The sequence below is a fragment of the Bicyclus anynana genome, chromosome 2, assembly GCF_947172395.1.
Source record: "Bicyclus anynana chromosome 2, ilBicAnyn1.1, whole genome shotgun sequence".
Classification (NCBI taxonomy): Eukaryota; Metazoa; Arthropoda; class Insecta; order Lepidoptera; family Nymphalidae; genus Bicyclus; species Bicyclus anynana.
Window position 1 is genome coordinate 9,831,135 of NC_069084.1, and position 13,820 is coordinate 9,844,954.

The 13,820-nt window shown below is 40.2% G+C and overlaps 1 protein-coding gene across 1 annotated transcript; it reads right to left on the reverse strand.

Annotated features, from left to right (window-relative positions):
- Positions 1-1,017: 1,017 nt before the first annotated feature.
- LOC112047796 (carboxylic ester hydrolase) lies at positions 1,018-9,384 on the reverse strand. The gene is made up of 11 exons (XM_052888655.1): positions 9,230-9,384; positions 7,883-8,019; positions 6,954-7,096; positions 6,236-6,378; positions 5,504-5,689; positions 4,590-4,780; positions 4,335-4,503; positions 3,286-3,502; positions 2,824-2,933; positions 2,109-2,238; positions 1,018-1,219 (listed from the first exon to the last, which is right to left on the reverse strand). Exons 1-11 carry the CDS (start codon positions 9,321-9,323, stop codon positions 1,051-1,053), a joined length of 1,689 nt encoding a protein of 562 aa, XP_052744615.1. The 5' UTR covers positions 9,324-9,384; the 3' UTR covers positions 1,018-1,050.
- Positions 9,385-13,820: the final 4,436 nt, after the last annotated feature.

Sequence of the window (13,820 nt, forward strand, 5' to 3'; positions counted from 1 at the left end):
AGGTCATGTCCACTGGGCTACCTAACCTAACCGCCTGGGCTCCTACCTAACCGCGGGTATAGTGGATTAATATTAACCAGTTTGCTCAATAGCCTCCTCTATCTTTCAGTGAAGTCTCATTATAATCGGTTCAGCCGTTTCAATTATTACCCGGAAAAACAGAAAGAAAATAATTTTTAAATGCTTGTTCGGGTTTTAGTGTCGTGTAAATAATAAATATATTCGTACCTATCCAACTCTATGAACAGAAAATACCTACAGTTAAATTGAAATCACAGACACTTTTCAATTTTATTTGTATGTAGGTATTGATATACAAATGCTTTTTACTCCATAACTTAAAAAGTTCAGTTTCTGCTTTATTGTAACTCTCGCCTACGGCTCAGGCCAGCAACATCGCCTCAGCTGTAATTTTTAACTTACCGCACTTTTAACATAATGTACTATTACTACCCGCTAATTATTATATTTTAAATTTTGTTTTATTTTTTATTTTTAATAATGTAAGACTATACATAAATTAATGAGAAAACCCACAGAAGAACCAAAGTCACTGACATAAGTAGCTCAGCGAGTCGCGTAGCTTAAGTGGCAGTGGCAGGTCACATAGTATGGAAGGTTCTGGAAAGGAGACTCCGCACTGGAAAACGCAGTGTTGGTCGACCCCCCACTAAAGTGTTTTTCATATAGCATGGGTACGGTGACAGTTGACAAGACAAGCCTTATGACGTTCGACGATTATCGTGAAACTTTCAATAGTGAAACGAACTGTCACCATATCCATGCTCTCTGAAAAACACTATAGGTGGACGGATAACATCAAGCGGGTTGCAGCAAACTGCTGCATGCTGGCTGAAGACATTTTGTTTGGAAGTTCATGCAAAAGGCCTATCCAGCAATGGGCGTCCATCAGCTGTTAATAATGAATTATAATAACCAGAGTGCACAGGAAAACCAACTGCAAACTTTTATGGCTATGCAATGGCTAGGCTTCATTTCATAAAATGAAATAGATACTAAAGATAAGTTATAATTTATTTTTATTTGTAATTAATATTGAATTGGGTACAACTCTTCCCACACTTTAATTCTGTCTTCCTTCAAGTTGGTATGTAAGGTGAGATCGTCTGATATACGCAGATACTTTCGGTCATCCGGTTTCATGGCTGGCCATTTTAAACCCTCCAACTCTGGTGTGTCACCACGAGGATTTGGATCACTGAAAGAATTATATTGTTATTAAAGTTGGAAGTATTTTTTTTTTAATAAGACCACTATTCTCATTGCCCTCCAGTCAGGAAAGATGTGCTAGGAGTGGGTAAGACAATAGACCAACGGGTCGAGGACCGCTTTTACCGTTAAGCTATTGAGGCTATATTAAGGTTTGGAATACATAAGTCTCATAAACAAAAGTAGTTTGGTTATGTTAATAATACAGTATAGGTACTCATTTTTAGTACTGCAATTAAGGAAATGGTTGACAGACTCCAGCAATTTTCAGATTTCTTTTTTTTTATTCTTTACAAGTTAGCCCTTGACTACAATCTCACCTGATGGTAAGTGATAATGCAATCTAAGATGAAACCGGGCTAACTTGTTAGGAGTAGGATGAAAATCCACACCTCTTTCGGTTTCTACACGAAATCATACGGGAATGCTAAATCGTTTGACAGTACATCTTTGCCGGTAGGGTGGTAGCTAGCCACGGCTGAAGCCTCGCACCAGCCAGACCTGAACCAATTAAGAAAACCACAAGCCCAGCCGGGGATAGAATCTCCGTATTATAAGTACATACCATGGAGGCTGTCAAAACTGGATAGGTGACTGGTCCTATAGCCTTCAAACTTTCTCTATTTGCCGAAAATAATACTTCGCCAGTCCTAGTTGGACTTTTTGGGTTTCATAATCACCTGGACTATTTGCTAAGTCAGTTGCTTTCACAAAAACAAACTTCATTTGACATTTTTCCATTCAACATTTGAAATATTTTTTGGTTATTACTAAATGGAGTTGCAATGTAAAAATTATATACTGGCTATTATATATTATGGCTTAAGTTAACTTTATTAACGAGACCTAACTTTCCCAGGTGAAATATATATAAGTACCTATATCTGGCAAAGTTGTACCACATGGCTGTCATCCTGTCCACAAGGACTGCATCACGGCCCGTTGTCCCGATCTGGGGCCAGAAACTCAAGGCAAACAAGTAAATTAGATCATCATGGTGGGCAGCAGCTGTAATTAGAATAAATAACACTATAGTGCAGTGGTAGATTTAACCTAAGGCCTAGTATGATTACTTTGATATCATAGTCGAGTACCAACATTTTTTAGGTAAATCCAAAAATTGTTCGTACTTGACTAAAACACTACAGTAGTCCAAACTGGGCATAAGGCCCAGTAGGCTCAGGCCTAGGGTGGCCATTGGTAACAAAAAATGTGTGAATAAGCAATAAAAAATAACTAAATTTCACCAATACTCTTTCTTTTTCTTTAACTTAAAACCGTTTTCACTGTGCAAATATCTCCTAGACCTCAGAAAATGTAACAAAATCAATTGAGTTTGCTAAATGGCAATGAAATGCATATTATACAACGGGTGCTGGAAATGGCTCCAGTGGATATGAGTCCAATAGTTGTGGACAGATTTATGAAATTCCAGCTATCCCATTCTTAAAATGACACAAACTGAATACTATGAATTTTTATTTAAGGTATTTAAATGTTAAAGGATATTTCTATAACTGCATAGCTACATTCTCTCATATTAAGATGACAATATTATGATTTAGTATACAAATTGTCCCCAAACAAACTTACCGACAGGTTTCTTGGTGACAGGATCCTCATAGTGGCTGTGGGTACCGACGTAGCTAAACTCATAGTACCATACTGGGTGAGGTGAGTGGCGACACATAAGATTGGCCATCCTAAACATAAAAACAAATAAATTATTTTTTTAGACTCGTTATTCCTGCAATATGTATAACATTTAGCTGGATTTTAAGTATATTTATAATAAGGCTTGTAAGGTGCATAATCCAGTGATTTGCTAAAATATAATAATGTCTATGGTTTGGTAGTGATATATCTCTAATCTCTTTCAGTCTTTTGATCATATAGGTTGATCATATATGGTAAGATATCCGGAAAAATGCAACAGAACCTCAGCAGAGTAAGTGGATAGATATAGTCAAGGAGAGCACCAACCCACCAAGCTGTATTTCTATTCCATAAAGGGTTAAGGGTTAAGTGCTTCTAACAAGACTTTGAATACCACACCTGTGAACTGGGAAGCTTTCAACTCCATCTGTGTATAATAAGCCAAGATTCCTAGCGCTCTGCGTGTCATTCTGCACAGGCCTGTTGTGCATGTACTCGGAGAACAGCTTCTGTGTAGCTCGTCTTGGGTTGTCTCGTGGCATTATGAACGATATTGGTGCTATTCTGTCCCATTCTGCGTTTATTTGGTCCGTGAGGGTCTGATTCGCCAATATCGCTGCAAAATAAATAGAACTTTAGAAATTTCTGAAAAATATATTATTATTTACAGGTTATATTTTTAAAGCCTTTCTCCCAGCTTGCGTGGTATATTACCTAGCTTGTTTTCTACACATATTTTTCTTAAAAGATGTAACAGATATCTGTGTTGTAAATTACTTTATTTATTTATTTTAAATTATATTTATCAATTTTTTTTTTTTGATGATCTTGCTTCGGCATTTGACACTTGACAGACGACAGTGACACTGACAGTGACACTTGACAGTCCATGACAGACTATTAATAATCATTAATAGACAGTGACAATGACATTGAAAACATCTTTTTTAAAGTCACTTGACAATCCGTTCAGAAAATAAATTAGGAAAAGAATTGTGAAAAAACCAAAAAACGATTTCAAAGAATTATGAACGAAAAAATTTGATAATTATTATGAAAGGAGATTCGGAGTTTGGCGGGAAAATTGTAGGATTGAATTGGATTGGACTCATATGAAGCTCTCGTTTTGTTTTCATTGATTTGCTGCATTATAGAGTTTTATTGCTTAAAGTAGAATGTATTTTATTCAATATAGATAGTTTGTGTAGGATTCAGTGTAGCGTTCCGTGGATGAAGATAGCAATTAAACCCCATAAGTAATACACATTAAATATACCGATAACGATGCCCCACACCATGGGATAGACGTTGAAAAGTTCATCCTCACTTTGCATGTAGGAAAGGAATCCCAAAATTTTATAATATTAAAATAATATTGTAATATTCTGTTTAGAAATTACAAACTTGTAAAATTGACCACAGCTTACAACCATATTATGTAAACTTACTGAAGGCTTTCCAGAAAAATTCATCCGTCGTTTGACTGATGATATGTGGTACTGCATGCATCTTGCCTTCGCGGATTGCGTCAAGTGGTTCCATCGTTAAAAACCTCTCTTGTCCATAATCTTTCTCCACTACAGGCCACCAGATCATAATAGGGTCATAGGCGAATTCCTACAAATCACAATAATTTGGATTATCATTTTATTTTATTGTTTATAAGTACTTGCGAGTTAAGATAGTTGATAGCTTGACCTTACACTGAATCCGTCTAAAGAGTCTCCGAGCTCTCGCCAAGTCTTCGTTTTGAGGCAGTCTATGATAACTTTAGAATTCTCAGTGGGACAGTTCAAAAGACGTGCTTGCTTCACTGCCAAGTTGTATAGGTTGTCCGGTGAAGGGAATGCGAAGATCGGTGATCCACTCATTGAGATGCCACGATGAAATAGACCTAAATATGAAATAAATCATGTTATTTTGTTTACAAAAGGATTAAATTTTGTATGTCGACGAAACTCACTCATTATACACTGGCTTAAAACAACCTTGTATGTGGCAAAATGCTGAGTTAGGGCCTTTTTCTAGGTTATGCCACATTCTTCTTTTATTGCTCCACTGTTTGCGTGGACTGATGGATGAATGATTTAAGAATGTGGCATTACTTAAAAATAAAGATCTTTCTTTCTTTCTTTCCTTTACTTAAATAGCTTCGATTAGTTAAAGCATAACATTTAGTTGTTCAACCTTTAGTAGGTTCTGGAGATATCATGATTTCTCCCTTTTTTGGTTACTGGTTACTGGTGGCTTACTGGTTGATCAACTCGTTAACCTATGTATCTTCAGACCATCAGATTCTGAGTTCGAATCCTAGGTCGAGCTATAAAAATATTGAGATTGTCTTTCTACCAAGTATAAGGTAGCTCATCGGGTTTGGGAAGTTGGTAGTGTTACGTCCCCGTGCATCCCAGAGCACGTTAAGCTGACGGATTCCTGTCATTACCACCATATCTGATGTCAAACATTATCACACTGAGCCTGCTGCCACATTGGAATAGCGTGGTGAAACTAAGTTCCCTCTCCCATAAGGAACCCCTCCCATAAGGAACCCCTCCCCTGGCCCCTCAGCGAACCTCAAATATGCGATAATTATGAAAGCGGTTATAGATAAAGTTACCTTTAGACATGGGCGATATCATGTGCAGCATTACACTCATGGAGCCTACACTGCAGCCAGTGATCGTGACACTATTGGGATCACCGCCGAATGCAGCAATGTTGCGCTGCACCCATTTTAATGCTGCCACTTGATCCTTCAACCCGTTATTTCCAGGCGCTAATTCATCTCCAGTGCTAAGAAAACCTGAAAGATAAAAATATAACTAGAAAATGTATGGGGAACTAAACTTATTTCAGTAGAGGCAGACCTTTTCAGCGACCTCAAATAATCGATAAGTATAAAACTCAGTAACCCACTAGGTGGACCGAAGACATCAAGTGGGTTGCAGGGAGCCGCTGGATGCTGGCGGTTCGAGACGGTTTTGTTTGGAAGTCCATGCAAGAGGCCTATGTCCAGCAATGAATAATGAGGTGGTAAACGCAAGTAACCTCATTCCACGTATGCTGTCAAGTGAGGAGCAGTGGCAGAAGTACGCCCATATGCTTCAAACCACAATGAAAAGAAGGGAGGAAAAAGAGACAGAACAAAAGAGAGAGAGTGAAAGAAAACAACAGGAAGGTCAGCACGAAGAAATGCATAGCGGTTCCGTGCTGACCATGGAGTCCAGGGAAGGTTATTTTTATGTGGAGATATTGAGTTGAACCTTTAGAAGGAGAGTCTGACTCACACTTGTCCGGCTTTTAGCGGCATTGTATAATTATAACTATATTAATATGTATAGGGTCATACCGAGAGAGCTAAGCCTGTAGTTGATGGTAACCAAGACGATGTCTCGATCGAGCAGATAGTGTGGTCCGGCAACGTCACTGCGGCCCGATACAGAGTAATAGCCACCAGCGTGGATGTAGAATATTACTGGCAACGGATTGGACCTAAAAAAAGTAAAATAACATCGTAAGTGCCAATGGCATATCGTTTATAGGGAGGAACGTGCATTTTGTTGGGCAAAATCTTGGACAATTGAATCAGAGAAAAGGGTTGAAAATATTCTTGATAAGTATCAATGAATCGAAACTCTAATTTTGCCTATACATTCAATAAAGTAGGTAAGTGTTTATGTACCTAAAACTTCCAAAGTAGTTGTAGTAGTATGAATTTATTCTAACTTACTTAACTTTAGTCAAACTACTGCTTCATGTCACTTTCGGTATATTTAATTATATCTAAGAACAACATATCAGTAAGGAACCTAGCAATAATTATTTAGTTATTGACAATAGTAAGTATTGCCAGTAGTATATTGCCAGTATATTGCCAGTAGTAAATATTTACTTTGTTTAAATGAAACACCTTGTTATCAAAGTAGGTCACAAAGATCTACTCCAAGAAACAGTGCCAACCCTAAATGGCCTAAATGGCCAGCGACCGTGCTCGATGTTTATAGAAAGATCAAAGATGACTCGCTAAGGTGGTCTCGATTGCAGAGGAGATAGAGATTCCAATTTACCTGTTCTTTTTCAACGGAGTATAAACATTAATAATGAGACAGTCCTCGTCTACGTATTCTTCAGGATCGGAAGGTTGAGGACACGCCGGCCCATCTTCACTCGCGTCGACTGGACTTTTGTAGCTAAGAATAGGTTTGGGTGGCTGGAAAATAAATAAGAAAATATATAACGGTACATAATAATTTATTTATTTTGCTATCATCCGCGAAAAGCCGACGAACCCATTTAGAGAGACGAAGTCAGGAGATGTAGAGTCAACATCTCCTGAGGATGCTCCGGTTTCGGGGTGAAACGTACGTAGAGAGTATTTCGGTTGGTCGGCTTTTCGCGGATGATAGTAAAATAAATAAATTATTAGATATTCATGATGAACTTCCGCAAAATAACGCCTGCTTCTATCCAATATATAACAGTTTTACACACGGTACGGTTATGTACAATCGTAGTTATAGAATAGACTATAGAATTAATTAAAATTACCTTTAATGTGGTTCAAGTGAATTGGTGGTGGTGGTGATTTTTTGAGTTGGGATCATAAGTTTTCTATCAACCACAAGCAGACTTCAGTTTCGATTAAAAAAAATTAAAGTTATACGTGTCGTCTTTTTGCTAAAGTTAACAAAATTTAGCTCAAAATTTAAGATATTACTGATACATCATGAACTTTGTTACTCCTTCAGGCTCAGTAGTATTAGCAGTGCCATAGAATCATCATTATTAACCCATATTCAGAGGTGCCTGCCCCCGACCGGATTCGAACCCACACCCTCCGGAATCAGACGCAGAGGTCATATCCACTGGGCTATCACAGCCATTTAGAGCCATAGAGTATTATGGTAATACCATTCGTTTCGTGGTCAAAGTAGACCAGAAGTTTGGCGTGGTTTATAAGTACATTTTTATGACAATAATTACTTGGTCAATTTACCTGGAACCTCAATTTTCCCACTGGTGGCTCAGCGTACCGAATACCGCGATAGGATTCAAACCTGCGCCCGCGCCTTGTCACATTGTAACCGCCACGAAATTCTCCAGAGGGCGACACTACCACTGGTTGCTTGGGTTCTAAGAAAAAAAACATTCTTTCATAAATTCTTTTATAAAATGTAAATAAGACTAAGTAGGATACCTAATACCTCGAATACACAGTGGCGTGCACTTCACAGATGCAAAAATGCACTGCCTACCCTAAGGACTCGATAAAAACTATAGGTCGCCATTGACGGTCAATTATTCTCACGTTTCTGAAAAGCAAACGACAGTATCCACGCGGCATACTATAGAAGTCAAGTCACGATCAAATTATAGTCGTGGGTGCTACAGAAACGTGAGAATAAGTGACCGTTTGTAGCTAGCATTATAGTGCTCACCCTAGTTAAAAACCTTACGCACGCCACTGCGGCTGCACATGATAGATATACCTACCTATTGTGTTGTATATGTATTGTATAGTGTGTTTGTAATCTTAACCTTTACAATGTTTTTGAACTCATTTGACCTCTCGCGCTACACGGGATTGCATCTTGTTTTGATTGCTGTTATCTACTGGATATATTTATTTTAGCTACCATCTAGGTACATACTTATCTAAGTAGTAGTACTCACTTATGTAGATAATCCGTTTCCGTGAGAATAGCTCATCATCATCATCATCATTATTATCAACCCATATTCGGCACACTGCTCCTCTCAGAATGAACCAATGCGGATTGTGAAAATTCACATAGGTACGTAGAGAAAATTCTCGCAGGTATGCAGGTATAACCTATGCAGGTTTCGTCACGATGTGTTTCCCTCGTTGTTTGAGACACATGATATTTACTCGTAATTTCTTAAAATACACGTAACTGAAAAGTTGAAGGTGCATGCTTGCCGAACCCTTGCTTTTAAACGGATTCGAACCTATACCCTTCGGAATCGGAGGCAGAGGTCATCCACTAGGCTATTACGGATCCTATTAACATACATTAACACAGGTGAGAATAGTTACGGGGATAAAATATTGCTTATTTTCATCAGGGATACAGTAGAATTCTGTCAGTGTCAGAATTTTTCATATCGGTCCAGTAGTTTCAATGCAAACAAACGAACAATGAAATATGTATTTCCTCTTTGAAGTATTAATTTTAGTAGTATAATATGTAGATTTTTGCGTATAAATATTTTTCAATATCTAGTTAAGATGGAATTCTCAATCTTCTTTTGTCAAGCCCATCTTTCTACCTGATATCACAGAATACATAATTTGTGCACTAAAAATACTAATTGAACCTACCTGCATTGTGTCCAATTTGTTCGTCATGTGTGTGTGAGTGACCATGTGCGTACGCACACACAGCCACCAGTAGAACACAGAACCACACTCTCATGTCGCAGCTTGTCTTGCACTAACAGGAAAATCATTACATCGGGCTTATATTGTATTCTTGGCACCTTATGGATACAATGAGACACCAGAGGAAATGTCACAGGATCGAGTTACTGGGTAATTACCCTTGCAAGGCATTCGACTTGCCTAATTTGTAGTTAATGTGGAGATACGCCTTCATAGAACATGAAAATACGGTAAGGTATTACATACGAGTATAAAATAAAATATAAAATACTAAAAAAATGGTTTTATACAAGTGACTACTTAAGTAGATCACGAGAATCTTGTTATTCCTCAGATAATGTATGTATCTATACAATCTGATACGGGGAATCTATCGCACACCGGAGATAAGTCCTCAAGATGATGACGCTTTTAGTGTTGCCAATGCGATTTCAACATCAGAGGAGAGTATAGGGACTTTAGTAGAGCTTGATTTACGAGAGCCGCTGGCTGGGTTGAAGTAGCTTACGAAACCAATTTTCAGTTGACAGTTATCCATCAGGCTACGAGTGAGAACACCGAGGGGGCTTAAGTCGGTTGAACGACTTGAGTCTCCATGGCGAGAATCTATACTAATATTATAAAGCAGAAGAGTTTGTTTGTTTGTTTGATTGAACGCGCTAATCTCAGGATCTACTGGTCCGATTTGAAAAATACTTTCAGTGATAGATAGCCCATTTATCGAGGAAGGCTATAGGCTATATTTTATTTAAAAAAAAATTAGGGATCCTTCCTAAAACTCCAATAATGTAACCCAAGGTGTACATGGCGCCTTCCCAACAGTCTGCTAATTCCCTCAAGCATTGTCATTGCTATTCAAAAGGCCAAGGGGTTGCAAATACAGCAGCGTCATTCACTCGCAGCACACATCATTTTCTACAAAAAATGTCGCGACAGCATATATCTATCTATCTATACTATAATAAAAGAGTAGAAATCGAGTGTCTGTACTTTGACCAAATTTAACTAAAATCAAGTTAGGGCGATTAGAAATGAGCAATAGAATACAAAAATATATTTTTTCATTTTTTTTGCCTGTCTGTCTATCTGTCTGTATGTTCGCGCTATTCTCTGGTTCTACTGAACGGATTCTGATGCAGTTTTCACAAATAGATTAAGCAGGCAACATATATACATGTTCAGGGCAACATATAGGCTTTGTTTCATTTAGATCGGACAGATAGAAAAAAAGTTATCTTGAAAAAACCGGATTGCTTAAATTGATTCGCAGGCGTTATTTGGAGAAACGAGTTTTCCACTAAAACTGTGTAATATCGACATTAAGGCACATATTCTATACTCAACTGACCAATTTGTTTGTTTATTTGGTTGAACGCGCAAAGCTAATCTCAGGAACTACTTAAAAGTTCAGGTTCAAACTAAATAATCCTTTTTGTGTTTAAATAGTCACATTGTCTACTTTTTTATCGTATAATGTTATGCAAGATTTATTACCATAAAAAGAGTACGAATTTGGCGCAATAGCTATTTAATACTTATCTATATACTTATAATAAAACTGTAACAGGTCAAAATACAGAACTTTTTGATTAATTAAAAAAAAAAATATCTTTATACAATCGATACTGAATTCAAAAACATTTTTTTTCGATTATTTGTCTGTCTGTCCCTATTTTTTGTTGACCGGGCATCACACTGAAACTACTGAATGAATTCAAATGAAACTTAGCACGGTTTGAGAACATAATACGGGGCAGGTTATAAAATACTTTTTATAGCGAAAATAAAATCAGAAGGGGGTGAAATAGGCGTTGAAAGTTTGTACGTAAACTTTATTATAGACCGGCATTTGGCCGGGAGTTTGTGATAGGGTCTTTGACCGTGACTACGGCTGGGTATTTTACCCAAAAAAAAAAAAGCGCGGCCTTCGGTCGGGGGTTGTAATATGGCTTCTGATCGTGGCTACGGCTAGGCATTTTTCCGATGCACAAAAAACGGAACGCGTGGCCTTCGGCCGCGCACCGTATTGTAGCCCGGTCTTCGGCCGGGAGTTTGTGATACAGCCTTCGACCGTAACTACGGCTGGGCATTTTACCCAAACACAAAAAATGGAACGCGTGGCCTTCGGCCGGGAGTGTATGATACAGCCTTCGACCTTGACTACGGCTGGGTATTTTACCCAAGCAAAAAAAAAGCGCGGCCTTCCTCTGATCGTGGCTATGGCTGGGCATTTTTCCGATGCACAGAAAACGGAACGCGCGGCCTTCGGTCGCTCACCGTATTGTAGCCCGGCCTTCGGCCGGGAGTTTGTGATAGAGCTTTCGCGCACTGTATTGTAGCCCGGCCTTCGGCCGGGAGTTTATGATACAGCCTTCGACCGTGACTACGGCTGGGCATTTTACCCAAGCACGAAAAACGGAACGCGTAGCCTTCGGCCGGGAGTTTGTGATAAACCCTTCGACCGTGACTACGGTTGGGCATTTTACCCAAGCACAAAAAATGGAACGCGCGGCCTTCGGCCGGGGGTTTGTAATATGGCCTCTGATCGTGGATACGGCTGGGCATTTTTCCGATGCACAGAAAACGGAACGCGGAACCGTACTGTAGCCCAGCCTTCGGCCAGGAGTTTGTGATAGAGCCTTCACGCACTAAATTGTAGCCCGGCCTTCGGCCGGGAGTTTATGATACAGCCTTCGACCGTGACTACGGCTGGGTATTTTACCCAAACAAAAAAAGCGCGGCCTTCGGTCGGGGGTTTGTAATATGGCCTCTGATCGTGGCTACGGCTGGGCATTTTTCCGATGCACAAAAAACGGAACGCGCGGCCTTCGGCCGCGCACCGTATTGTAGCCCGGCCTTTAGCCAGAAGTTTGTGATACAGCCTTCGACCGTAACTACGGCTGGGCATTTTACCCAAACACAAAAAACGGAACGCGTGGCCTTCGGCCGGGAGTGTATGATACAGCCTTCGACCTTGACTACGGCTGGGTATTTTAGCCAAGCAAAAAAAAGCGCGGCCTTCGGCCGGGGGTTTGTATTATGGCCTCTGATCGTGGCTACGGCTGGGCATTTTTCCGATGCACAGAAAACGGAATGCGCGGCCTTCGGCCGCTCACCGTATTGTAGCCCGGCCTTCGGCTGGGAGTTTGTGATAGAGCCTTCGCGCACTGTATTGTAGCCCGGCCTTCGGCCGGGAGTTTATGACACAGCCTTCGACCGTGACTATGGCTGGGAATTTTACCTAAGCACGAAAAACGGAACGCGTAGCCTTCGGCCGCGCACTGTATTGTAGCCTAGCCTTCGGCCGGGAGTTTGTGATAGACCCTTCGACCGTGACTACGGCTGGGCATTTTACCGATGCACAAAATACAGAACGCGCGGTCTTCGGCCGCGCACTGTATTGTGACCCGGCCTTTGGCCGGGAGTTTGTGATGCAGCTTCCGACCGTGGCTACGGCTGGGCATTTTACCCAAGCACAAAAAAGTACGTACTTTGTTGTGCACCCTCTTTCGTCCGGGAGTTTATGATAGGGTCTACGACCGTGGCTACGGCTGGGCACTTAACGCAGACACAATTAATTGCACGCCGGCCGTCGGCCGGGGGCTGGATAGGGCCTCCGACGATGGCTACGACTTTGCATTTTACCCAAGCACAAAAAACGCGCATATTATTGTACACCGGCCTTCGGCCGGGGCTGTGATTTAAAAATTTTTATATATAAAACATACGAAAATATAAATAGAAGGGGCGACGGCGTCGAAAATGTACATCGATTTTCACGCGGACGAAGTCGCGGGCACCTGCTAGTGTATCTATAAAGATTACACCAGGGGCGTAGCTACCACCGTATCAGCCGTATTTATGATACGGGGCCCCCTAGCTATAGGGGCCCCATAAGTGTGAAAGCAAATATTAGTAAAATTTTTCCTTCGATCTCATTTAATGCTTCCCGGAGAAAATAAAAACTGCTAAAGAGATTTTCGAGATTTGCCGTTCGTCTTTTGCGCCCCACAAGTAACTTTGATACAGGGTCCCGCCAAGGCAAGCTACGCCACTGCCCTGCACGTTTAAAATAGGTACCTGCATTTCAGCGCCGGCCCGAAGTAAATTTTAAAATGGAGCGAGATCCAAATATGGCGCATCTCCTGTTTGCTCCTAATAATATGCAGATACCTATACCAAATTATGAGTGTAAAGTGAGAATGGAACGCGAAGATCTTGACCATACTCTGGAATGACCAATTGAAAATCAGGCGCAGTACCGTCTGCGGTTGACTAAGATTATTATTTAGGCGCTCTTTAGGATTTGGCGCCTGGAGCGACTGCTCCGTTCGCCGTATGGACGGACCGGCCCTGCTGCATTTCACCGACAATCTTCTATTATTGGTAATGCAATCAACAGTTAGCAAGCATAACTAAAGTTATCGTACTTACCCACTTTTATTGTTTTCGTACGAGTTAAGACTACTTTTATGTTTTTTGACAAAAGTCACGTTACCAACTCATTTTTTAACTTCACATTTGATCCAGT

What these genes read in the sequence shown, in the direction of transcription:
- LOC112047796 (XM_052888655.1), bottom strand. Translation starts at nt 9,323, where the DNA reads ATGAGAGTGTGGTTCTGTGTTCTACTGGTGGCTGTGTGTGCGTACGCA. An exon ending in GAAAGCTTCCCAGTTCACAG is followed by an intron (nt 2,934 to 3,285) that starts GTGTGGTATTCA and finishes TTTTATGTTTAG; the next exon opens with GATGGCCAATCTTATGTGTC. An exon ending in TACAACTTTGCCAGATATAG is followed by an intron (nt 1,220 to 2,108) that starts GTACTTATATAT and finishes TAATTCTTTCAG; the next exon opens with TGATCCAAATCCTCGTGGTG.